Here is a 26,113-nt window from a genome sequence, read left to right on the forward strand (position 1 = left end):
CTCTTACTGCTATTGCCCTTACTGCTGGTGTCCTTACTGCTGGTGTCCTTACTACTACTGCTGGTGCCCTTTCTGTTAATACTGTTGCCCTCATTGTTACTGTCACTCTGACTTTTGTTTGGTTATCCTAGGTATTCTACACATTTGTATATTTATCTTTATTTACTACAAGTACATGTACAAGGTATACAAGTACATGTACAAGGTACACAAGTACATGTACAAGGTACACAAGTACATGTACAAGGTACACAAGTACATGTACAAGGTACACAAGTACATGTACAAGGTACACAAGTACATGTACAAGGTACACAAGTACATGTACAAGGTACACAAGTACATGTACAAGGTACACAAGTACATGTACAAGGTACACAAGTACATGTACAAGGTACACAAGTACATGTACAAGGTACACAAGTACATGTACAAGGTACACAAGTACATGTACAAGGTACACAAGTACATGTACAAGGTACACAAGTACATGTACAAGGTACACAAGTACATGTACAAGGTACACAAGTACATGTACAAGGTACACAAGTACATGTTCAAGGTACACAACTACATGTACAAGGTACACAAGTACATGTACAAGGTACACAAGTACATGTTCAAGGTACACAACTACATGTACAAGGTACACAAGTACATGTACAAGGTACACAAGTACATGTTCAAGGTACACAACTACATGTACAAGGTACACAAGTACATGTACAAGGTACACAAGTACATGTTCAAGGTACACAACTACATGTACAAGGTACACAACTACATGTACAAGGTACACAAGTACATGTACAAGGTACACAAGTACATGTACAAGGTACACAAGTACATGTACAAGGTACACAAGTACATGTACAAGGTACACAAGTACATGTACAAGGTACACAACTACATGTACAAGGTACACAAGTACATGTACAAGGTACACAAGTACATGTACAAGGTACACAAGTACATGTACAAGGTACACAACTACATGTACAAGGTATACAAGTACATGTACAAGGTACACAAGTACATGTACAAGGTACACAAGTACATGTACAAGGTACACAACTACATGTACAAGGTATACAAGTACATGTACAAGGTACACAAGTACATGTACAAGGTACACAAGTACATGTACAAGGTATACAGACCATAGCTGACATCAATGACATGCTACTATAAAGAAAGTCGCTAACATATTTTATTATGCATAATAATTGTACTTACGTGTTCCTGTACCTAAAAAAAACTTGTAAAATGTCCAGTTCTTCAACTAGTTTTCTGAACTATTTATATCAGCTACTGTTGGAGTGAACATAAGTGATGCACTTTAACAGCTACTGTTGGAGTGAACATCAGTGATGCACTTTAACAGTTACTGTTGGAGTGAACATCAGTGATGCACTTTAACAGCTACTGTTGGAGTGAACATCAGTGATGCACTTTAACAGCTACTGTTGGAGTGAACATCAGTGATGCACTTTAACAGCTACTGTTGGAGTGAACATCAGTGATGCACTTTAACAGTTACTGTTGGAGTGAACATCAGTGATGCACTTTAACAGTTACTGTTGGAGTGAACATCAGTGACGCACTTTAACAGTTACTGTTGGAGTGAACATCAGTGACGCACTTTAACAGCTACTGTTGGAATGAACATCAGTGACGCACTTTAACAGTTACTGTTGGAGTGAACATCAGTGATGCACTTTAACAGTTACTGTTGGAGTGAACATCAGTGATGCACTTTAACAGCTACTGTTGGAGTGAACATCAGTGATGCACTTTAACAGTTACTGTTGGAGTGAACATCAGTGATGCACTTTAACAGCTACTGTTGGAGTGAACATCAGTGATGCACTTTAACAGTTACTGTTGGAGTGAACATCAGTGATGCACTTTAACAGTTACCGTTGGAGTGAACATCAGTGATGCACTTTAACAGCTACTGTTGGAGTGAACATCAGTGATGCACTTTAACAGCTACTGTTGGAGTGAACATCAGTGATGCACTTTAACAGTTACTGTTGGAGTGAACATCAGTGATGCACTTTAACAGCTACTGTTGGAGTGAACATCAGTGATGCACTTTAACAGCTACTGTTGGAGTGAACATCAGTGATGCACTTTAACAGTTACTGTTGGAGTGAACATCAGTGACGCACTTAACAGCTACTGTTGGAGTGAACATCAGTGATGCACTTTAACAGTTACTGTTGGAGTGAACATCAGTGACGCACTTAACAGCTACTGTTGGAGTGAACATCAGTGATGCACTTTAACACCTACTGTTGGAGTGAACATCAGTGATGCACTTTAACAGTTACTATTGGAGTGAACATCAGTGATGCACTTTAACAGTTACTGTTGGAGTGAACATCAGTGACGCACTTTAACAGCTACTGTTGGAGTGAACATCAGTGATGCACTTTAACAGTTACTGTTGGAGTGAACATCAGTGATGCACTTTAACAGTTACCGTTGGAGTGAACATCAGTGATGCACTTTAACAGCTACTGTTGGAGTGAACATCAGTGATGCACTTTAACAGCTACTGTTGGAGTGAACATCAGTGATGCACTTTAACAGTTACTGTTGGAGTGAACATCAGTGATGCACTTTAACAGCTACTGTTGGAGTGAACATCAGTGATGCACTTTAACAGCTACTGTTGGAGTGAACATCAGTGATGCACTTTAACAGCTACTGTTGGAGTGAACATCAGTGATGCACTTTAACAGCTACTGTTGGAGTGAACATCAGTGATGCACTTTAACAGTTACTGTTGGAGTGAACATCAGTGACGCACTTAACAGCTACTGTTGGAGTGAACATCAGTGATGCACTTTAACAGTTACTGTTGGAGTGAACATCAGTGACGCACTTAACAGCTACTGTTGGAGTGAACATCAGTGATGCACTTTAACACCTACTGTTGGAGTGAACATCAGTGATGCACTTTAACAGTTACTATTGGAGTGAACATCAGTGATGCACTTTAACAGTTACTGTTGGAGTGAACATCAGTGACGCACTTTAACAGTTACTGTTGGAGTGAACATCAGTGACGCACTTAACAGTTACTGTTGGAGTGAACATCAGTGACGCACTTTAACAGTTACTGTTGTAGTGAACATCAGTGATGCACTTTAACAGTTACTGTTGGAGTGAACATCAGTGACGCACTTTAACAGCTACTGTTGGAGTGAACATCAGTGACGCACTTTAACAGTTACTGTTGGAGTGAACATCAGTGACGCACTTTAACAGTTACTGTTGGAGTGAACATCATTGACGCACTTTAACAGTTACTGTTGGAGTGAACATCAGTGACGCACTTTAACAGTTACTGTTGGAGTGAACATCAGTGACGCACTTAACAGTTACTGTTGGAGTGAACATCAGTGATGCACTTTAACAGTTACTGTTGGAGTGAACATCAGTGACGCACTTTAACAGTTACTGTTGGAGTGAACATCAGTGACGCACTTAACAGTTACTGTTGGAGTGAACATTAGTGACGCACTTTAACAGTTACTGTTGTAGTGAACATCAGTGATGCACTTTAACATTTACTGTTGGAGTGAACATCAGTGACGCACTTTAACAGCTACTGTTGGAGTGAACATCAGTGACGCACTTTAACAGTTACTGTTGGAGTGAACATCAGTGACGCACTTTAACAGTTACTGTTGTAGTGAACATCAGTGATGCACTTTAACAGTTACTGTTGGAGTGAACATCAGTGACGCACTTTAACAGCTACTGTTGGAGTGAACATCAGTGACGCACTTTAACAGTTACTGTTGGAGTGAACATCAGTGACGCACTTTAACATTTACTGTTTCAGTGAACATCAGTGACGCACTTTAACAGTTACTGTTGGAGTGAACATCAGTGACGCACTTTAACAGTTACTGTTGGAATGAACATCAGTGACGCACTTAACAGTTACTGTTGGAGTGAACATCAGTGACGCACTTTAACAGTTACTGTTGTAGTGAACATCAGTGATGCACATAACAGCTACTGTTGGAGTGAACATCATTGATGCACTTTAACAGTTACTGTTGGAGCGAACATCAGTGATGCACTTTAACAGCTACTGTTGGAGTGAACGTCAGAGATGCACTTTAACAGCTACTGTTGGAGTGAACATCAGTGACGCACTTTAACAGTTACTGTTGGAGTGAACATCAGTGACGCACTTTAACAGCTACTGTTGGAGTGAACGTCAGAGATGCACTTTAACAGCTACTGTTGGAGTGAACATCAGTGATGCACTTTAACAGTTACTGTTGGAGTGAACATCAGTGACGCACTTTAACAGTTACTGTTGGAGTGAACATCAGAGATGCACTTTAACAGCTACTGTTGGAGTGAACATCAGTGATGCACTTTAACAGCTACTGTTGGAGTGAACGTCAGAGATGCACTTTAACAGCTACTGTTGGAGTGAACATCAGTGATGCACTTTAACAGCTACTGTTGGAGTGAACATCAGTGACGCACTTTAACAGTTACTGTTGGAGTGAACATCAGAGATGCACTTTAACAGCTACTGTTGGAGTGAACATCAGTGATGCACTTTAACAGCTACTCTTGGAGTGAACATCAGTGACGCACTTTAACAGTTACTGTTGGAGTGAACATCAGTGATGCACTTTAACAGCTACTGTTGGAGTGAACGTCAGAGATGCACTTAACAGCTACTGTTGGAGTGAACATCAGAGATGCACTTTAACAGCTACTGTTGGAGTGAACATCAGTGATGCACTTTAACAGTTACTGTTGGAGTGAACATCAGAGATGCACTTTAACAGCTACTGTTGGAGTGAACATCAGTGATGCACTTTAACAGTTACTGTTGGAGTGAACATCAGTGACGCACTTTAACAGTTACTGTTGTAGTGAACATCAGTGATGCACATAACAGCTACTGTTGGAGTGAACATCATTGATGCACTTTAACAGTTACTGTTGGAGCGAACATCAGTGATGCACTTTAACAGCTACTGTTGGAGTGAACGTCAGAGATGCACTTTAACAGCTACTGTTGGAGTGAACATCAGTGACGCACTTTAACAGTTACTGTTGGAGTGAACATCAGTGACGCACTTTAACAGCTACTGTTGGAGTGAACGTCAGAGATGCACTTTAACAGCTACTGTTGGAGTGAACATCAGTGATGCACTTTAACAGTTACTGTTGGAGTGAACATCAGTGACGCACTTTAACAGTTACTGTTGGAGTGAACATCAGAGATGCACTTTAACAGCTACTGTTGGAGTGAACATCAGTGATGCACTTTAACAGCTACTGTTGGAGTGAACGTCAGAGATGCACTTTAACAGCTACTGTTGGAGTGAACATCAGTGATGCACTTTAACAGCTACTGTTAGGGTGAACATCAGTGACGCACTTTAACAGCTACTGTTGGAGTGAAAATCAGTGACGTACTTTAACAGTTACTGTTGGAGTGAACATCAGTGATGCACTTTAACAGTTACTGTTGGAGTGAACATCAGTGATGCACTTTAACAGCTACTCTTGGAGTGAACATCAGTGACGCACTTTAACAGTTACTGTTGGAGTGAACATCAGTGATGCACTTTAACAGCTACTGTTGGAGTGAACATCAGTGATGCACTTTAACAGCTACTCTTGGAGTGAACATCAGTGACGCACTTTAACAGTTACTGTTGGAGTGAACATCAGTGATGCACTTTAACATCTACTGTTGGAGTGAACGTCAGAGATGCACTTAACAGCTACTGTTGGAGTGAACATCAGAGATGCACTTTAACAGCTACTGTTGGAGTGAACATCAGTGATGCACTTTAACAGTTACTGTTGGAGTGAACATCAGAGATGCACTTTAACAGCTACTGTTGGAGTGAACATCAGTGATGCACTTTAACAGTTACTGTTGGAGTGAACATCAGTGACGCACTTTAACAGTTACTGTTGGAGTGAACATCAGAGATGCACTTTAACAGCTACTGTTGGAGTGAACATCAGTGATGCACTTTAACAGCTACTGTTGGAGTGAACATCAGTGACGCACGTTAACAGTTACTGTTGGAGTGAACATCAGAGATGCACTTTAACAGCTACTGTTAGGGTGAACATCAGTGACGCACTTTAACAGCTACTGTTGGAGTGAAAATCAGTGACGTACTTTAACAGTTACTGTTGGAGTGAACATCAGTGATGCACTTTAACAGTTACTGTTGGAGTGAACATCAGTGATGCACTTTAACAGCTACTCTTGGAGTGAACATCAGTGACGCACTTTAACAGTTACTGTTGGAGTGAACATCAGTGATGCACTTTAACAGCTACTGTTGGAGTGAACGTCAGAGATGCACTTAACAGCTACTGTTGGAGTGAACATCAGAGATGCACTTTAACAGCTACTGTTGGAGTGAACATCAGTGATGCACTTTAACAGTTACTGTTGGAGTGAACATCAGAGATGCACTTTAACAGCTACTGTTGGAGTGAACATCAGTGATGCACTTTAACAGTTACTGTTGGAGTGAACATCAGTGACGCACTTTAACAGTTACTGTTGGAGTGAACATCAGAGATGCACTTTAACAGCTACTGTTGAAGTGAACATCAGTGATGCACTTTAACAGCTACTGTTGGAGTGAACATCAGTGATGCACTTTAACAGCTACTGTTGGAGTGAACATCAGTGACGCACGTTAACAGTTACTGTTGGAGTGAACATCAGAGATGCACTTTAACAGCTACTGTTAGGGTGAACATCAGTGACGCACTTTAACAGCTACTGTTGGAGTGAAAATCAGTGACGTACTTTAACAGTTACTGTTGGAGTGAACATCAGTGATGCACTTTAACAGTTACTGTTGGAGTGAACATCAGTGATGCACTTTAACAGTTACTGTTGGAGTGAACATCAGTGATGCACTTTAACAGTTACTGTTGGAGTGAACATCAATGACGCACTTTAACAGTTACTGTTGGAGTGAACATCAGAGATGCACTTTAACAGCTACTGTTGAAGTGAACATCAGTGATGCACTTTAACAGCTACTGTTGGAGTGAACATCAGAGATGCACTTTAACAGCTGCTGTTAGGGTGAACATCAGTGACGCACTTTAACAGCTACTGTTGAAGTGAACATCAGTGACGCACTTTAACAGCTACTGTTGGAGTGAACATCAGTGATGCACTTTAACAGCTACTGTTGGAGTGAACATCAGTGACGCACTTTAACAGCTACTGTTGGAGTGAACATCAGTGATGCACTTTAACAGCTACTGTTGGAGTGAACATCAGTGATGCACTTTAACAGCTACTGTTGGAGTGAACATCAGTGACGCACTTTAACAGCTACTGTTGGAGTGAACATCAGTGATGCACTTTAACAGCTACTGTTGGAGTGAACATCAGTGATGCACTTTAACAGCTACTGTTGGAGTGAACATCATTGATGCACTTTAACAGTTACTGTTGGAGTGAACATCAGTGACGCACTTTAACAGCTACTGTTGGAGTGAAAATCAGTGACGTACTTTAACAGTTACTGTTGGAGTGAACATCAGTGATGCACTTTAACAGTTACTGTTGAAGTGAACATCAGTGATGCACTTTAACAGTTACTGTTGGAGTGAACATCAGTGATGCACTTTAACAGTTACTGTTGGAGTGAACATCAATGACGCACTTGAACAGTTACTGTTGGAGTGAACATCAGTGACGCACTTTAACAGTTACTGTTGGAGTGAACATCAGTGACGCACTTTAACAGTTACTGTTGGAGTGAACATCAATGACGCACATTAACAGCTACTACTGAACGGAACACTAATGACGCACATTAACAGCTACTACTGAACGGAACACTAATGACGCACATTAACAGCTACTGCTGAACGGAACACTAGAGACGCACATTAACAGCTACTGCTGAACGGAACACTAGAGACGCACATTAACAGCTACTGCTGAACGGAACACTAGAGACGCACATTAACAGCTACTGCTGAACAGAACACTAGAGACGCACATTAACAGCTACTGCTGAACGGAACACTAGAGACGCACATTAACAGCTACTGCTGAACGGAACACTAGAGACGCACATTAACAGCTACTGCTGAACGGAACACTAGAGACGCACATTAACAGCTACTGCTGAACGGAACACTAGAGACGCACATTAACAGCTACTACTGAACGGAACACTAGAGACGCACATTAACAGCTGCTACTGAACGGAACACTAGAGAAGCACATTAACAGCTACTACTGAACGGAACACTAGAGACGCACATTAACAGCTACTACTGAACGGAACACTAGAGGCGTACATTAACAGCTACTGCTGAACGGAACACTAGAGGCGTACATTTTCGCTGTATTTCATGGTCATTCACACTGCGCATTGCTGGACAGGTGGTCAGGCCACCAGGCATTAGCTTCTTTTAGTCAAAAGTAAAGCCTGTTGTTGTTGACTCAAATGTAAGTTTATTTAGATACAGATGCGCATAAATACAGTTACACAAATTATCATACATAGTTGCATAGGTAGTAGGTTGGTAGACAGCAACCACCCAGGGAAGTACTACCGTCCTGCCAGATGACTGTGAAACAAAAACCTGTAACTGTTTTGCATGATGGTAGGATTGCTGGTTTCTTTTTCTGTCTCATAAACATGCTAAGATAACAGGGATATCTTGCTACTCCTACTTACACTTTGGTCACACTTCACAGACACGCACATGCATATATATATATACATACATCTAGGTTTTTCTCCTTTTTCTAAATAGCTCTTGTTCTTTTTATTTCTTCTATTGTCCATGGGGAAGTGGAAAAGAATCTTTCCTCCGTAAGCCATGCGTGTCGTATGAGGCGACTAAAATGCCGGGAGCAATGGGCTAGTAACCCCTTCTCCTGTATACAATTACTAAAAAAGAGAAGAAGAAAAACTTTATAAAACTGGGATGCTTAAATGTGCGTGGATGTAGTGCGGATGACAAGAAACAGATGATTGCTGATGTTATGAATGAAAAGAAGTTGGATGTCCTGGCCCTAAGCGAAACAAAGCTGAAGGGGGTAGGAGAGTTTCAGTGGGGGGAAATAAATGGGATTAAATCTGGAGTATCTGAGAGAGTTAGAGCAAAGGAAGGGGTAGCAGTAATGTTAAATGATCAGTTATGGAAGGAGAAAAGAGAATATGAATGTGTAAATTCAAGAATTATGTGGATTAAAGTAAAGGTTGGATGCGAGAAGTGGGTCATAATAAGCGTGTATGCACCTGGAGAAGAGAGGAATGCAGAGGAGAGAGAGAGATTTTGGGAGATGTTAAGTGAATGTATAGGAGCCTTTGAACCAAGTGAGAGAGTAATTGTGGTAGGGGACTTGAATGCTAAAGTAGGAGAAACTTTTAGAGAGGGTGTGGTAGGTAAGTTTGGGGTGCCAGGTGTAAATGATAATGGGAGCCCTTTGATTGAACTTTGTATAGAAAGGGGTTTAGTTATAGGTAATACATATTTTAAGAAAAAGAGGATAAATAAGTATACACGATATGATGTAGGGCGAAATGACAGTAGTTTGTTGGATTATGTATTGGTAGATAAAAGACTGTTGAGTAGACTTCAGGATGTACATGTTTATAGAGGGGCCACAGATATATCAGATCACTTTCTAGTTGTAGCTACACTGAGAGTAAAAGGTAGATGGGATACAAGGAGAATAGAAGCATCAGGGAAGAGAGAGGTGAAGGTTTATAAACTAAAAGAGGAGGCAGTTAGGGTAAGATATAAACAGCTATTGGAGGATAGATGGGCTAATGAGAGCATAGGCAATGGGGTCGAAGAGGTATGGGGTAGGTTTAAAAATGTAGTGTTAGAGTGTTCAGCAGAAGTTTGTGGTTACAGGAAAGTGGGTGCAGGAGGGAAGAGGAGCGATTGGTGGAATGATGATGTAAAGAGAGTAGTAAGGGAGAAAAAGTTAGCATATGAGAAGTTTTTACAAAGTAGAAGTGATGCAAGGAAGGAAGAGTATATGGAGAAAAAGAGAGAGGTTAAGAGAGTAGTGAAGCAATGTAAAAAGAGAGCAAATGAGAGAGTGGGTGAGATGTTATCAACAAATTTTGTTGAAAATAAGAAAAAGTTTTGGAGTGAGATTAACAAGTTAAGAAAGCCTAGAGAACAAATGGATTTGTCAGTTAAAAATAGGAGAGGAGAGTTATTAAATGGAGAGTTAGAGGTATTGGGAAGATGGAAGGAATATTTTGAGGAATTGTTAAATGTTGATGAAGATAGGGAAGCTGTGATTTCGTGTATAGGGCAAGGAGGAATAACATCTTGTAGGAGTGAGGAAGAGCCAGTTGTGAGTGTGGGGGAAGTTCGTGAGGCAGTAGGTAAAATGAAAGGGGGTAAGGCAGCCGGGATTGATGGGATAAAGATAGAAATGTTAAAAGCAGGTGGGGATATAGTTTTGGAGTGGTTGGTGCAATTATTTAATAAATGTATGGAAGAGGGTAAGGTACCTAGGGATTGGCAGAGAGCATGCATAGTTCCTTTGTATAAAGGCAAAGGGGATAAAAGAGAGTGCAAAAATTATAGGGGGATAAGTCTGTTGAGTGTACCTGGTAAAGTGTATGGTAGAGTTATAATTGAAAGAATTAAGAGTAAGACGGAGAATAGGATAGCAGATGAACAAGGAGGCTTTAGGAAAGGTAGGGGGTGTGTGGACCAGGTGTTTACAGTGAAACATATAAGTGAACAGTATTTAGATAAGGCTAAAGAGGTCTTTGTGGCATTTATGGATTTGGAAAAGGCGTATGACAGGGTGGATAGGGGGGCAATGTGGCAGATGTTGCAAGTGTATGGTGTAGGAGGTAGGTTACTGAAAGCAGTGAAGAGTTTTTACGAGGATAGTGAGGCTCAAGTTAGAGTATGTAGGAAAGAGGGAAATTTTTTTCCAGTAAAAGTAGGCCTTAGACAAGGATGTGTGATGTCACCGTGGTTGTTTAATATATTTATAGATGGGGTTGTAAGAGAAGTAAATGCGAGGGTCTTGGCAAGAGGCGTGGAGTTAAAAGATAAAGAATCACACACAAAGTGGGAGTTGTCACAGCTGCTCTTTGCTGATGACACTGTGCTCTTGGGAGATTCTGAAGAGAAGTTGCAGAGATTGGTGGATGAATTTGGTAGGGTGTGCAAAAGAAGAAAATTAAAGGTGAATACAGGAAAGAGTAAGGTTATGAGGATAACAAAAAGATTAGGTGATGAAAGATTGAATATCAGATTGGAGGGAGAGAGTATGGAGGAGGTGAACGTATTCAGATATTTGGGAGTGGACGTGTCAGCGGATGGGTCTATGAAAGATGAGGTGAATCATAGAATTGATGAGGGAAAAAGAGTGAGTGGTGCACTTAGGAGTCTGTGGAGACAAAGAACTTTGTCCTTGGAGGCAAAGAGGGGAATGTATGAGAGTATAGTTTTACCAACGCTCTTATATGGGTGTGAAGCGTGGGTGATGAATGTTGCAGCGAGGAGAAGGCTGGAGGCAGTGGAGATGTCATGTCTGAGGGCAATGTGTGGTGTGAATATAATGCAGAGAATTCGTAGTTTGGAAGTTAGGAGGAGGTGCGGGATTACCAAAACTGTTGTCCAGAGGGCTGAGGAAGGGTTGTTGAGGTGGTTCGGACATGTAGAGAGAATGGAGCGAAACAGAATGACTTCAAGAGTGTATCAGTCTGTAGTGGAAGGAAGGCGGGGTAGGTGTCGGCCTAGGAAGGGTTGGAGGGAGGGGGTAAAGGAGGTTTTGTGTGCGAGGGGCTTGGACTTCCAGCAGGCATGCGTGAGCGTGTTTGATAGGAGTGAATGGAGACAAATGGTTTTTAATACTTGACGTGCTGTTGGAGTGTGAGCAAAGTAACATTTATGAAGGGATTCAGGGAAACCGGCAGGCCGGACTTGAGTCCTGGAGATGGGAAGTACAGTGCCTGCACTCTGAAGGAGGGGTGTTAATGTTGCAGTTTAAAAACTGTAGTGTAAAGCACCCTTCTGGCAAGACAGTGATGGAGTGAATGATGGTGAAAGTTTTTCTTTTTCGGGCCACCCTGCCTTGGTGGGAATCGGCCGGTGTGATAATAAAAATAAAAAAGTTGCATATGTGTCAGTTGGTAATATATACCGGTAAATTTGTTGAGAAAGACACATGAGCAAACACTAGGACACATTTTCAGGAGCTTGCAATGTTGCAGAAATTAATAGGAAGACCAGGTTGATCCGCTCAAGGAAACGTTTCTCGCTCGAGCAAAAAACGTTCCCCTGAGTGAATTTGCTTGGACTTCTTCCTCATTTATGCAACACTGCAAGATCCTGATATGTTGATTGCAACACAAAAGGCCTAGAGCTATCATTCCACTCCCTCCCCCTCCCGTGGTTGTTTTGCATATTATCCCATCCTAGGTAATCTACACATATGTTGCCATGTGTGATAATTTATGGAATTGTATTTATGTGTACCTGTATCTGAATAAGCTTACTTACTTGCTTAATAAACTTACTTGATTAAGTCAATGTATGTTTCTCTGAGGCCCTGGAGGCAGGGTTCATTAAGGTGTAATCTTCGGCGTCCTTTAATAACCCAGGGTTCATTAAGGCGTAATCTTTAGCGTCCTTTAATAAGTAAGTAAGTAAGTTAGCAAGTTTATTCAGGTATACACAAATACAGTTACATTGATTATCATACATAGCAACATATGTGCAGAGAACCTAGAATAACCCAACAAAGTCAGACAGAGTGACTTATTTCCATTGGGGTTCATTAAGGCGTAATCTTTAGCGACCTTTAATAACCCCAACAACAACACCGGTGGTACAATAATATTTTTAATAGTAATTATACTGTCACGTTATGGCCTATGATCTGAAAAAAGAAGAAGACGTGAAGGAATTTATTGAAAACCTCGGGATAGAATACAGGTTTGGATGTTTCTCCGAGAAGAAGCCTGATAGTAAGTGTAACCTGGGCGCTAAACCCGTACGGGCCTCCAGTTTTTTTTTTTTGCTTGGGTATTCCCCCCCATCAAGGAAGGTTCCTTATATTGGTGAGAGGCTCTTGATCCAAGGAGCTGATGTTAGTTATGATTTTCCTTGGATCGAATCTCATTGCCTTCCATTTCCCAGGTTATGACCCCTACAGGTTTAGCACTTACCCCTTAGTATAATTCAGATAATTTTATTATGTATTGCTGTTATTTTTTTATTTAGGCCTTATGTACAATTACAAACTTTTAAGAAAATTGAATTTGGTAAATTGTGTAGATTTAACCTTGAATATTATTATTATTATTATTATTATTATTATTATTATTATTATTATTACATAGGAGGGATAGATAAACCCATATTGGTCATATAGCTCTTAGGGGATGGGAAGCAATCAGGTTTGATCCATGGAAGAGGAGGTTAGCTTCACTTCCTTTGACCAAGAGCACTTCACTGGCATCAGTTCATCTTCTCGAGGGATAACCTGAGATAACCTGATGAACTCAAACAAGAGTTTTAGTGGTCTTGAGGACACATTATTAACATACAAAATAATACATTATGTAAATTTAAGTGAAGTCAAACAGATTTTTTTTAGATTTTGCCACCGAAGTGGCTAGTTTATTGTGCACCCCATATCCATCCTGTGGACGGTAGCGCGAGAGCATATGGATACACAAAAGACCTAGGAACTAGGCCCCAAAGGGTTAACAGGAATACATATGGATTTATATCTACATATCTATAGTTCACTTATCTGTTACAAGCAAATTTAGGAAATTTGCTTAGTATATCTGGTATCTTATTTTCATTAATAAGATATCTTGACATGTCACATAGGTTATTATACTGTCTGTCTCTGTATTCCTCAATAAGTGGACAATTAAGCACATAGTGCTCAAGAGAGTGACCATATGCCTGATCACATAATTTACATTTAGTTTGATCATCATCTGTGTGTCTCCCAAACTGCCAGAAGTACTTGTAACCAAGCCTAAGCCTGGCCACTACAACATCAGTCAGTCTGTTCACATTGCAAGTTGCTCCATAAACATACTTATCTACATTCATGTTATCATAGTGGGTTATAGATCTACTCAGGCTTCTAACTGCATTCCTATAACAATCATTTTCATTATTTACTTCTCTCCTAATATTATTCCTAATGCTAGACACAGTTATACCAAAGTTATATTCTACATTCTCCTTCTCGATACTCTTCTTGGCTAACATATCAACTTTATCATGAAGGAGTAATCCAATGTGTGATGGGATCCATAGCAATTGTACATTAATTCCTTTGTCCCTAATTTTTGAGTATCTATACCTGGCTTCCCCAATGAGCATGTTGTTGGAGTCATTATATGAGCCAAGAGCCTTCAATGATGACATAGAATCAGTAATGATGATAGAGTCAAGCTCAGTGTCATAGGTTAGCTTTAGCGCCATTAGGATTGCAAACAATTCAGTTTGCAGTGTAGATGCCCAGTTGTTAATTCTTATGCCTAACTCAACAAATTTATTATTGTTCTTAACTAGGGAGGTGGCTTATTTCCATGGGGATTCCTCATTGAGGTCACTAAATATAATAATATAATTTATCTTTGTCATATTCCATCAATTATTATTATTATTATTATTATAATTATAACTAAGGGCTAAACCCACAAGGGCCACACAGTGTCGATATTCCATCACAGAATATAAATAAATCATATTATAGCACAATTTTTCTATATTATGTATCCTGAGTTAAATGTATTTATTACCACTGTCAGTTATTAAAGAAATTAAATATATTTTGTGTGCAGAACTGATTGCATATGTTGAGTACTGGTATACAGTAAATCACATATAGAATTACTGATTAAAGATTTGCATATATGTAATGAACCTGCATAGAGCAGCAAAAATATGTACTGTTCATTTATTTGATTGGTTTACCTCAAACTTCAAATTTATCTTGATTGGCTATCAGAATACAGTATTGCAATAATATTCTCTGTCAAGTACAAATTATAGTGCAGCGATAGTGCATCTGGCTGACAGCTGGAAGACCCTGGGTGTAATCCTCAGGTGACATGAGATATATGGGCAAATCTTCACATACTGTCTGTTCACCCAGCGTTAAGTAGGTATAATACCTAGGTAATAAATAACAAAAAAGGCACAATACCGTGACTGGAACGATACACAAATAACCCGCACATAAAAGAGAGAAGCTTACGACGTCGTTTCGGTCCGACTTGGACCATTTAAAAAGTCACTTTGTAAATGGTCCAAGTCGGACCGAAATGTCGTTATAATACCTAGGTGTTTGCCAACTGTTGTGGGTTGCATGATAGAAAAGAGGCTCAGAGATTTCTACTGAAATAATCATATTACTGTGCTTTCTTGGATTATGTAAAGTAAGATCTTAACAAATGCTTGAGTTTGAATGAATAATATACTTACACTGATAGAGGCTCGCTCTTAGTAAATTTTTACTTACAGTATTTTGCATCATATAAAAAGACAATGTAGTATATGGTATCATTTGAAATATTGCTCAGATGTATTACTACCATATTACTCTGTGTTTATCTGAAGCAATAATTCTGTGTGAGTCATGCAAGTCATTCAACACAAGGAATATCCTTGTGGAGGCTTTATCCTCAGTCTGATAAATCAGCATTACCTGTACCACTACTATTTCACTTCCTTCTTTCTTCCTCTCTTTGTCCCATCCTTGTCCCCCTTTCCTATGTATACTGGCTCCCTCACCTTCATGTGTTTGTGTGACTTGTCAATGGTCCAGGTCAAACTGAAACATCGTCATAAGCTTCTTTCTCTTATGTATGGGTTATTTGTGTATTGAATCATGGGACTTTCTGTCTGTCTGTAACCTACAGACACTGGGACTGAAAAGAGCTTGTGTGAGATGTTGTGTGCATGCTGAGAATCCTTTTAAATGCTGTACTGGCAAGAGTATATGTAAATTAAATGTCATTACTAAAACACTGGTATTTTCTAGGTTGTCATCTCTTAGGGGACTATCTAGAAGGTGTGAAGAGAGACTTTGCAAAAGCTGCAAAAGTGTATAGAAGCAATTGTGATGAATCTTCATATGCCAAGAGTTGTTACAAGTATGCAAATTATAATTTTTTGGGTAAAGGCTGCAAGCAGAACATGGATGAAGCATATGACTATTATCTGAAGGGATGCTCAGCGGGTAACGCTGATTCTTGTCTCAATGGTGGACTCTTGTGTGTGTCTAATACACCAGTTAATGCCCAGAGAGAAAAAGATTATAAACAGGTATGTATGTGATATATAATGCATTAACAATTTTGTGTACTGTATAATAGAATTATTGTTAATTATTCTGGTAAAAGTGTCTTCTTCTCTTTTTTAGTAAGTGTCTACAGGAGAAGGGGTTACTAGCCCATCGCTCCCGAAGTACAGTGCCTGCACTCTGAAGGAGGGGTGTTAATGTTGCAGTTTAAAAACTGTAGTGTAAAGCACCCTTCTGGCAAGACAGTGATGGAGTGAATGATGGTGAAAGTTTTTCTTTTTCGGGCCACCCTGCCTTGGTGGGAATCGGCCAGTGTGTTAATAATAATAATAAAAAAATTCTGATAAAAGTTGAAATAGTGTATACTAGTACAGCCTTTCTTCACTTAGCAACGTACTCATTTACCTACAACTTGGACTTACGACGGGCTCCCCAACCAGTATGTATAATAATAATAAAAATAAGAATAATAATGACATCTTTATTTACTACAAGTACATGTACTAGGTATACAGGCCTAGCTGACAGCAGTGACATACTACTATATAGAAAGCCCCTTGTTATGCAGAGCATTTCGGGCAGATTAGGTCAGCTTTGTCCCAGGATGCGACTCACACCAGTCGATTAACACCCAGGTACCCATTTTACCGATGGGTGAATATAGACAACCAGTGTAAGGAAACACATCCGATGTTTCCACCCCTTTGCCGGGAATCGAACCCGAACCCTCACTGTGTGAAGCGAGAGCTTTTGCCACCAGGCACAGGGCACCTAAATAATGTATATTAGAGCTTATTTCCTCTATTCTGTCTATTACAGTATACAGTACACTACTGTATAAACATTTAAAAGTATACTAAAAACTTTATAAATGGTGCAAAGGTGATATTAAAACAATATCAAAGATAGTTGACACAAACCCACTACCATTATAGTATGCTCCACGTTTAGTGATGAATTTGTTTACTAATGTGGTCTTAGGAACGGAACTCCGTCGTTAAGTGAGGAGAGGCTGTATAGTCATGGCTCAAATGGTAGTGTGTTGAGCTCACATCTTAAGGACCTTGGTTCAGTCCAGTTACAAGCGGAGACATTGGGCACGTTTCTTATACCTGTTGCCCAAACTGTTCACCGAGTGGTAAGTAGGTACCTAGGTGTTAGCTGGCTGCTGTGAGTTGTCCTGGACAAAAGGATCAAAGGACCAGATGGAAATAAGCCATAGTGGCTTTCTTGGGTTATCCTGTGTTACTAACCCTTTGGGTTAATAATATCTAGGTAAGTACAGATAGTAAGCAAATCAGTCTTTCTTCTTTCTTTCTTTGTTGGGTTTAGCAGGGTCACTGACAGCATAAGCCGTATCAAGCCCGGTTTCTCGATGGGATGAGGAAAAATTGTTGCCCAAGGCTGGGTGATGAAAGAAAAGGAACAAAAGTTCCTTTGTAAAGAGAGACAGAAACTTGAAAGTTTCCAATTATATCTGGTGGACGCCATTGCCAAGCCCCAGCAGATTGGGACGCCCACACCCCCACCTGAGTTCAGTAACCAGCTTCCCACCAAAGACCATTAAAGAATTTTCCACAGAGTGGAAAAAATGGAGCTGGCTAAAAGTAAGCTGATGAACAGGTGCCCCTCCTGTAGAGTGCCTGGCGGGCAAAATAGATGAGGACAAGCATCCCAGAGAGAATGGTAGAAATTTGTCACTGATACACAGGCGAGAGAGAGACGTCCACACCCGACGAAGGCTGGCACAGAAGTCCAGTGAGTCAGTCTGGCTCTCAGCAGATGGAGGAGCGAGCCTCCACCATGTTTTGCGCTAAATGACTCGCATGAATTATTATTATTGGGTTAATAATCCAAATACAGTATTCTTCATTAAGGGAGGTAGAGTATAGTAGCAATATAATAAATTTTATAAAAGAAATAGGGCATGTCCAGAAGTAAAGGCAAAGTTAAGCACTGGACAGGCACCTAAAGTCAGTACCTGACCAACCGGGCTGTGGTTCGTACGTCAGCTTGCGTGTGGCCAGCAGTAACAACCTGGTTGATTATGACCCTGATCCACCATGAGGCCTGATCTCAGACCAAGCTGCAGGGGCGTTGACCCCCGAAACCCTCTCCAGGTAAACCCCAGGTAGTATCTATCTTGAAGTGTGACAAGGGATAAACAGTTTATAGTAACAAGATCAGAACTATGCTTGTGGTTTGCCATCTTAACATTTAGTCTATCATATAATATTTTAAAATTCCCAGTGGCCATAACACAAGTTCCCATGTCCTCTCGGAAACAGTCCACTTGTTCTACATCAGTCTGTGAAGAACAACTCTCTAGTATCCTTTCAGAACCACTTCATATTCAGATTTTTATATCTTTAATGCAGTACACAGATAATGTAATTTACATGTAATAAAATATTATTAGGGACAAGAAAGCCACTAGGATGCAATGCATTTCTTTTTCAGCTTACAGGTATGGCTTATTCTTCCTGTCAAGAAATTCTTATTATGGTATTACAGAATGATTAAGATACACATGAAAATAAGGATAAGTGTATACTTGTACTTAATTTAAGTTTAAGTTTGTAAGACTTACTTATCATTGTGTGTTCATGAAACAATAAAATAAGCCCTGCAATCCTGTCAGAGTGCAAAACATTTAACAAGCTTTCAGTCCACACTAAAGTAACAGTTGCCTACTAATGTACTACCTTTCAATAGTTTGCCTTGTATTCTGCCTGTTTTGTAGTTTAAAAATTAGCAGTCCATGAGAAGATCTATCAAAAGTTTTCTAGAAATTTAAATAGATGCAATTTTCCTATTAATTTCTCTTAATTATTCCTGTAACTCTGCAGGGGTTGGAGCTCTTAGACAAGGCATGTTTGGGTAACAATGCTTTATCTTGCTACTACATCTCGGGCATATTCATTCAAGGAGTCAAGGACGCTATCAACAAGGATATGAGCAAAGCCTTCAGCTACTCCTTGAAAGCCTGTGAGCTGGGCAATATGTATGCTTGTGCAAATATTTCTCAGGTATGTAGCTCACATATCTTTACAAAACTAAAAATTTGATTTTAGTAAGATAACAAGTGGGGAGAACCTTGATGCTTGTGAAGGACTGTTAATCCAAGGATTTGGAGCTCATGCCCCTTTCCTTGGATCAAGCTAAATGCACTCATTGACCACGATAAGGGTGCAGTACGAAAATACTCAGTAAAGTGACTATTTATATACGTACTGTATCTTTCTTTCTTTCAACGCACCAGCTGTATCCCACTGAGGTGGGGTGGCCCAAAAGGAAAATCTAAAGTTTCTCCTTTTAAATTTAGTAATATATATATATATATATACAGGAGAAGGGGTTACTAGCCCCTTGCTCCCGGCAAGGAAGAAGGAGGAAGAATTCTGTTCCACTTCCCCATGGAGATAAGAGGAAATAAACAAGAACAAGAACTAGAAAGAAAATAGAAGAAAACCCAGAGGGGTATGTATACATGTATATATGCTTGTACATGTATGTGTAGTGTGACCTAAGTGTAAGTAGAAGTAGCAAGATGTGCCTGAAATCTTGCATGTTTATAAGACAGAAAAAGGGACACCAGCAATCCTACCATCATGTAAAATAATTACAGGCTTTCGTCTTACACTCACTTGGCAGGACAGTAGTACCTCCCTGGGTGGTTGCTGTCTACCAACCTACTACCTAGAACGTACTGTATATGCTATACATTTAAAAGTTTCAGCAAATTTATATAGTTTAAGCTAAATGTATTTTTAAAATCTCCATTAAGTTCATCACAGCCAAAATTTTAGTGTCCTTTTATATCTTACATATATCCTGTGAATTTTTTTTTTTTTTCAACAAGTCGGCCGCCTCCCACCGAGGCAGGGTGACCCAAAGAGAAAGAAAATCCCCAAAAAGAAAATACTTTCATCATCATTCAACACTTTCACCTCACTCACGCATAATCACTGTTTTTGCAGAGGTGCCCAGAATACAACAGTTTAGAAGTATATACGTATAAAAATACACAATATATCTTGCCAAACCGCCAATATCCCAAACCCCTCCTTTAGAATGCAGGCATTGTACTTCCCATTTCCAGGACTCAAGTCCAGTTATATAAAATAACTGGTTTCCCTGAATCCCTTCACTAAATATTACCTTGCTCACACTCCAAAAGATTGTCAGGTCCCAAATACCATTTGTCTCCATTCACTCCTGTCTAACACGCTCACGGACGCTTGCTGGAAGTCCAAACCCTTCGCCCGCAACACCTCCTTTACCCCCCTCCCTCCAACCTTTTCGAGGATGACCCCTACCCCGCCTTCCTTCCTGTACAGATTTATACACTCTCCATGTCATTCTACTTTGATCCATTCTCTCTAAATGACCAAACCACCTCAACAAATCCTCTTCAGCCCTCTGACTAATACTTTTATTAACTCCACACCTTCTCCTAATTTCCACACTCCGAATTTTCTGCATAATATTTACACCACACATTGCTCTTAGACAGGACATCTCCACTGCCTCCAACTGCCTCCTTGCTGCAGCATTTACAACCCAAGCTTCACACCCATATAAGAGTGTTGGTACTATTATGCTTTCATACATTCCCTTCTTTGCCTCTATAGATAACATTTTTGACTCCACATATACCTCATGCACCACTCACCTTTTTTCCTTCATCAATTCTATGATTAACCTCATCCTTCATAAATCCATCCTGTGAATGTGTTCAGATATTTGGGAGTAGACTTGTTGGCAGATGGGTTTTTGAAGGATGAGGAAACCAGTTAGCTGGACTTGAGTCCTGGAGATGGGAAGTACAGTACCTTCCCTCTGAAAGAGGGGTGTTGATATGTTGCAGTTTTTTAAATGTAGTGTAGGCATGCCTCTGGTAAGACAGTGAAGGAGTGAATGATGATGAAATTGTTTCTTCTTTTACAGGTCACCCTGTCTTGGTGGAAAAAACGGCTGGTGTTAATAAAAAAAAACCTAAATGATACATAGATCTTAGATGATTATTTATATTATTATTATTATTATTCTTTTCTTTCAACAAACCGGCCGTATCCCACCAAGGCAGGGTGGCCCAAAAAGAAAAATGAAAGTTTCTCTTTTTAAATTTAGTAATTTATACAGGAGAAGGGATTACTAGCCCCTTGCTCCCGGCATTTTAGTCGCCTCTTACAACACGCATGGCTTATGGAGGAAGAATTCTGTTCCACTTCCCCATGGAGTATTCCTATTATTACTATCATTATTATTTTTTTTTTTTTTTCAACAAGTCGGCCGTCTTCCATCGAGGCAGGGTGACCCAAAAAAGAAAGAAAATCCCCAAAAAGAAAATACTTTCATCATCATTCAACACTTTCACCACACTCACACATTATCACTGCTTTTGCAGAGGTGCTCAGAATACAACAGTTTAGAAGCATATACATATAAAGATACACAACATATCCCTCCAAACTGCCAATATCCCAAACCCCTCCTTTAAAGTGCAGGCATTGTACTTCCCATTTCCAGGACTCAAGTCCGACTATATGAAAATAACCGGTTTCCCTGAATCCCTTCACTAAATATTACCCTGCTCACACTCCAACAGATCGTCAGGTCCCAAGTATCATTCGTCTCCATTCACTCCTATCTAACACGCTCATGCACGCTTGCTGGAAGTCCAAGCCCCTCGCCCACAAAACCTCCTTTACCCCCTCTTTCCAACCCTTTCGAGGACGACCCCTACCCCTCTTTCCTTCCCCTATAGATTTATATGCTTTCCATGTCATTCTACTTTGATCCATTCTCTCTAAATGACCAAACCACCTCAACAACCCCTCTTCTGCCCTCTGACTAATGCTTTTATTAACTCCACACCTTCTCCTAATTTCCACACTCCGAATTTTCTGCATAATATTTACACCACACATTGCCCTTAGACAGGACATCTCCACTGCCTCCAACCGTCTCCTCGCTGCTGCATTTACCACCCAAGCTTCACATCCATATAAGAGTGTTGGTACTACTATACTTTCATACATTCCCTTCTTTGTCTCCATAGATAACGTTTTTTGACTCCACATATACCTCAACGCACCACTCACCTTTTTTCCCTCATCAATTCTATGATTAACCTCATCCTTCATAAATCCATCATTATTATTATTATTATTATTATTATTATTATTATTATTATTATTCGTTGGAAAGCTGTAAGCCCCTAAGGACGATACAGTGCCTGGGGAATGGGAAGTACAGGTAAACAAATTCTATTTAGGGCTGGGAGGGCAGTTCTCGGCTTGGTTAACGGCTGTGCTCAGCATTGTACTGTATATTATTTGTTCATTAACATTTTTCACTTACACTTTATTAATGTTTTTGTTTCCTTATTTAACAGATGTATCACAAAGGAGACGGTGTTGAGAAGAATGAAGAAAAGAGTAAAGAATACAAGGAGAAAGCATTAGACATGCAAAAACAGTTAAAGGAACAGATGGAAATACAATTCCAACAAGGAACTCAAAAGTTGTAGTTATTGGACCTCACCTACATATATATATATACATATATATATAGTATATATTTTGCATTTATTGTGAAAAGGTGGCAGTTGTGATTTTTAAAGAGGTAAAATATTGATATTGGAGTGATATCTATTTTATTTTATATTAATGATACAATATTTTTCCCCAATGTTAGAACTATACATATTTAGATACTTTTCATTGTTACCACCATGGCCATTTTCTAGTGAGGAAAGTGACCCAAAGAAGGTAACTCATTCACCATCATTCATTCCCTAGCTTGTCTTCTCGAAAGTGCATGGATATCGTAGTTCTAATAAAATCCACCAAACTGCTACATCCCCAACTCTCTCTCAGACATACTCAGCATTGTTTCACCATTAAAATTCCTCCTCCATCACAATGTTATGCCCTGGATTGGATTTCTGTATATCAAGTACATACTGGATAAAGGTTTTCCTGCAAATATGGCTTATGCCATCATATATCCTCAAGTCCAGCTCATTGGTTTTCCTGAATCCCTTTATAAATGTTACCTTACATTCCGACAGCAAATCAGAACACAAAAAACTACTTGCTTCCTCTCACTCCAATTTAATATGCTCAGCCAAGCCTGCTGGATGCTAAGGTCTCTACAACTTACACCTTCCTTCATGCCCTACTTCCAACCTATCCTAGGACATCTACACTACCTCCCATTCACTCCAGAATTGTACACTCCCAGTGAGAAAAGCATAGCCTAAATAAAATATCTAAACACTGCAAATGTGTCCATTTACCTAAATTTGTTGTTATAAACATATACCATTCATACTCTCAATATCGATATCATAGAACACATGGCCAAAAAAAAAGTATAAATATTTAACATCTACACTTGTGGAGTTTTTCCAAATGTATTCCTTGCATCCCTGCTTTTCATTGGAACTAAGCCTTCTAAAAATTTTCAGGGTATAGATTATATTATACCTCTCCTGTCTACATTCCAAGGGGTACAGATAAAGGGATTTCTCTGAACATTCTCCAGGTCTGCTATTTTGCTTGCCTTGGAGTTGTTTGAGTACAGCAGTACTCTAGACTAGAAAGAACAAGTGACTAAAAGAGTAACATCAGTGGCATGGCATTCCTTGTTTTGAAAGTTCTAATTATCCAGCCTATTATTGTCCTTGTGGTTGTGATAGTGACATCGTTGTAATCCTTGAAGATGAGCTCTAACATTATTACTCCCAAATCTCTAACATTAATCATATGCTCTCTTGAGTGATTTGAATATGTTTTATAATTCATTCAAGTCTGCTTCCTCAGTCTTTCCATAACAGAGTAACTAAAACTTCTTTCTTTCAACACATCGGCCGTATCCCACTGAGGCGGGGTGACCCAAAAAGAAAAACGAAAGTTTCTCTTTTTAAATTTAGTAATTTATACAGGAGAAGGGGTTACTAGCCCCTTTCTCCTAGTAACTAAAACTTATCCTCATTAAATATCATATTGTCAGTGACCCACTGGAAGACTGTTTATATCAGCTAAGAGGTTTGCTGTGTCCTCAGTAGATGTCACTCTCATACAATTCAAGTATTGTCTGCAAAGGATGATACATTGCTATGATTTATGCCACTGTCAAATATGAGACTAAGAATAGAGAACAATGACATGTACTGTGCTTTCAGGAACAGAGCTTTTTACTACGGCAGCCTTTGATTTCACTCTGCTCACGGTTACATCCTGGGTTCTATTTGTTATAAAATTAAATATTCATCTGCCTACTTTTCCAGTTATACGCCTTATCACTTATCATTTATGATGGCTGGCAGTGATGCATGACCGCATGAGACCACGACTCAATGTTGTACCACTTGTTATTGTCTAACTGTGGCATGCAAAGAGTATGTAACCTTTATTCGGCACATGTACACACCCCACCAGGTGCCAGATCAACCAGGCTATGATGAGTATGTGGACCAACGGGCCACCAGCAGCAAGAGCTTGGTTGACCAGGCCATTATTTCCCTAAAGATGAGGCCATGTATTTTGTGGGTCATTACACCATGGCCACACTTGTCAAAGGCTTTTGCAGAGTCTGCACTTTGCTTGTCTTTCAATGCGCTGAAGATCATGTCATAATGGTGAAGCAACTACAAGAGGAAGGAGCAGCCTTCTCTAACCCAATACTGCCCTGGGTTGTACAATTGTTGTGAATCCATGTGGTTAGCAATCTTGTTTCTTAAGATTCAAATATTTTGATAATGTGGGACATCGGTGCTATTAGTCTGTAGTTTTAGCAATTGCTTTACTGCCACTTTTGTGGAGTGTTGCTGTCTTGATTGCTAGTGAACTCAGCTCACACAGTGAGGTCTTTGGTTTGATCCCCAGTACGGGTGAAAACATTAGGATGTGTTTCCTTAAGATACCTGCTGTCCATGTTCACCTATCAGTAAAATAGGTACCTGGGCATTAGTTGACTGGTGTGGGTTGCATCCTGGGGACAAAATTAACCTATTTTGCCCAAAATGCTCTGTTTAACAAGAGGCTTTTTATATAGAAATATGTCATTGATGTCAGCTAGGCCTCTAGACCTTGTACACATATACTATGTAGAAATAAAGATTTAAAAAACTGAGATAATTCCTGTGTCCAGACTCCTCCATGGAACATTCAAAGCATGAGATAGTAGTTTCTTGTGAATACTTTTTTTTCACTTATTGGCTAATTTTCACTGTATTGTACCAACTAGTGACCACAAAAACATGATAGCTTGTGAAATTTCACATACATTTTGAAAATCACATGCTTTTAAAGATAATTTCTTGGATTTTTTTATTTTTTGAAATCCTTGCTTAAGCTCCCAGAATAAAGTCTTGGCTGCACTACTGAGGGAAAAGTATACAAATAAAAATCTGTTGTATGGGGTATGCTGATACAGTACAGTACATATAACAAATATGGTGAATGATGATGAGTCAAAGGGTCTTTCATTTACCCAAATACAGATTGAATAAAAATTAGTACCCATCCTGTGTTTCATTCATTCTCAAGTTTCCAATGAGGGTAGGGTGAGCACTAAATTTTAATTTATTATCTATGAGCAGCCCTAAGAACTTACGCTCATCTTTTTTTTAAATTTCAGATTAATTCATTTCGATGTCCAATGGTGGACAGGGTTTTTTCTCAAAAGTTATACTATATATTATTTTTTTATCACACTAACCATCTCCCACTGAGGCAGACTGACCCAGAAAAAAAACATTTTCCCCATAATTCA

At 39.6% G+C, this 26,113-nt stretch overlaps 1 protein-coding gene across 1 annotated transcript; it reads left to right on the forward strand.

The window, feature by feature from the left end:
* The first annotated feature begins 12,800 nt into the window (after positions 1-12,800).
* On the forward strand, positions 12,801-25,863 carry Coa7 (Cytochrome c oxidase assembly factor 7). The gene is made up of 4 exons (XM_053800064.2): positions 12,801-13,019; positions 16,067-16,350; positions 19,177-19,356; positions 22,728-25,863. Exons 1-4 carry the CDS (start codon positions 12,920-12,922, stop codon positions 22,860-22,862), a joined length of 699 nt encoding a protein of 232 aa, XP_053656039.1. The 5' UTR covers positions 12,801-12,919; the 3' UTR covers positions 22,863-25,863.
* The last annotated feature ends 250 nt before the right edge of the window (positions 25,864-26,113 follow it).

The sequence above is a fragment of the Cherax quadricarinatus genome, chromosome 91 (assembly GCF_038502225.1).
Source record: "Cherax quadricarinatus isolate ZL_2023a chromosome 91, ASM3850222v1, whole genome shotgun sequence".
Taxonomy (NCBI): Eukaryota; Metazoa; Arthropoda; class Malacostraca; order Decapoda; family Parastacidae; genus Cherax; species Cherax quadricarinatus.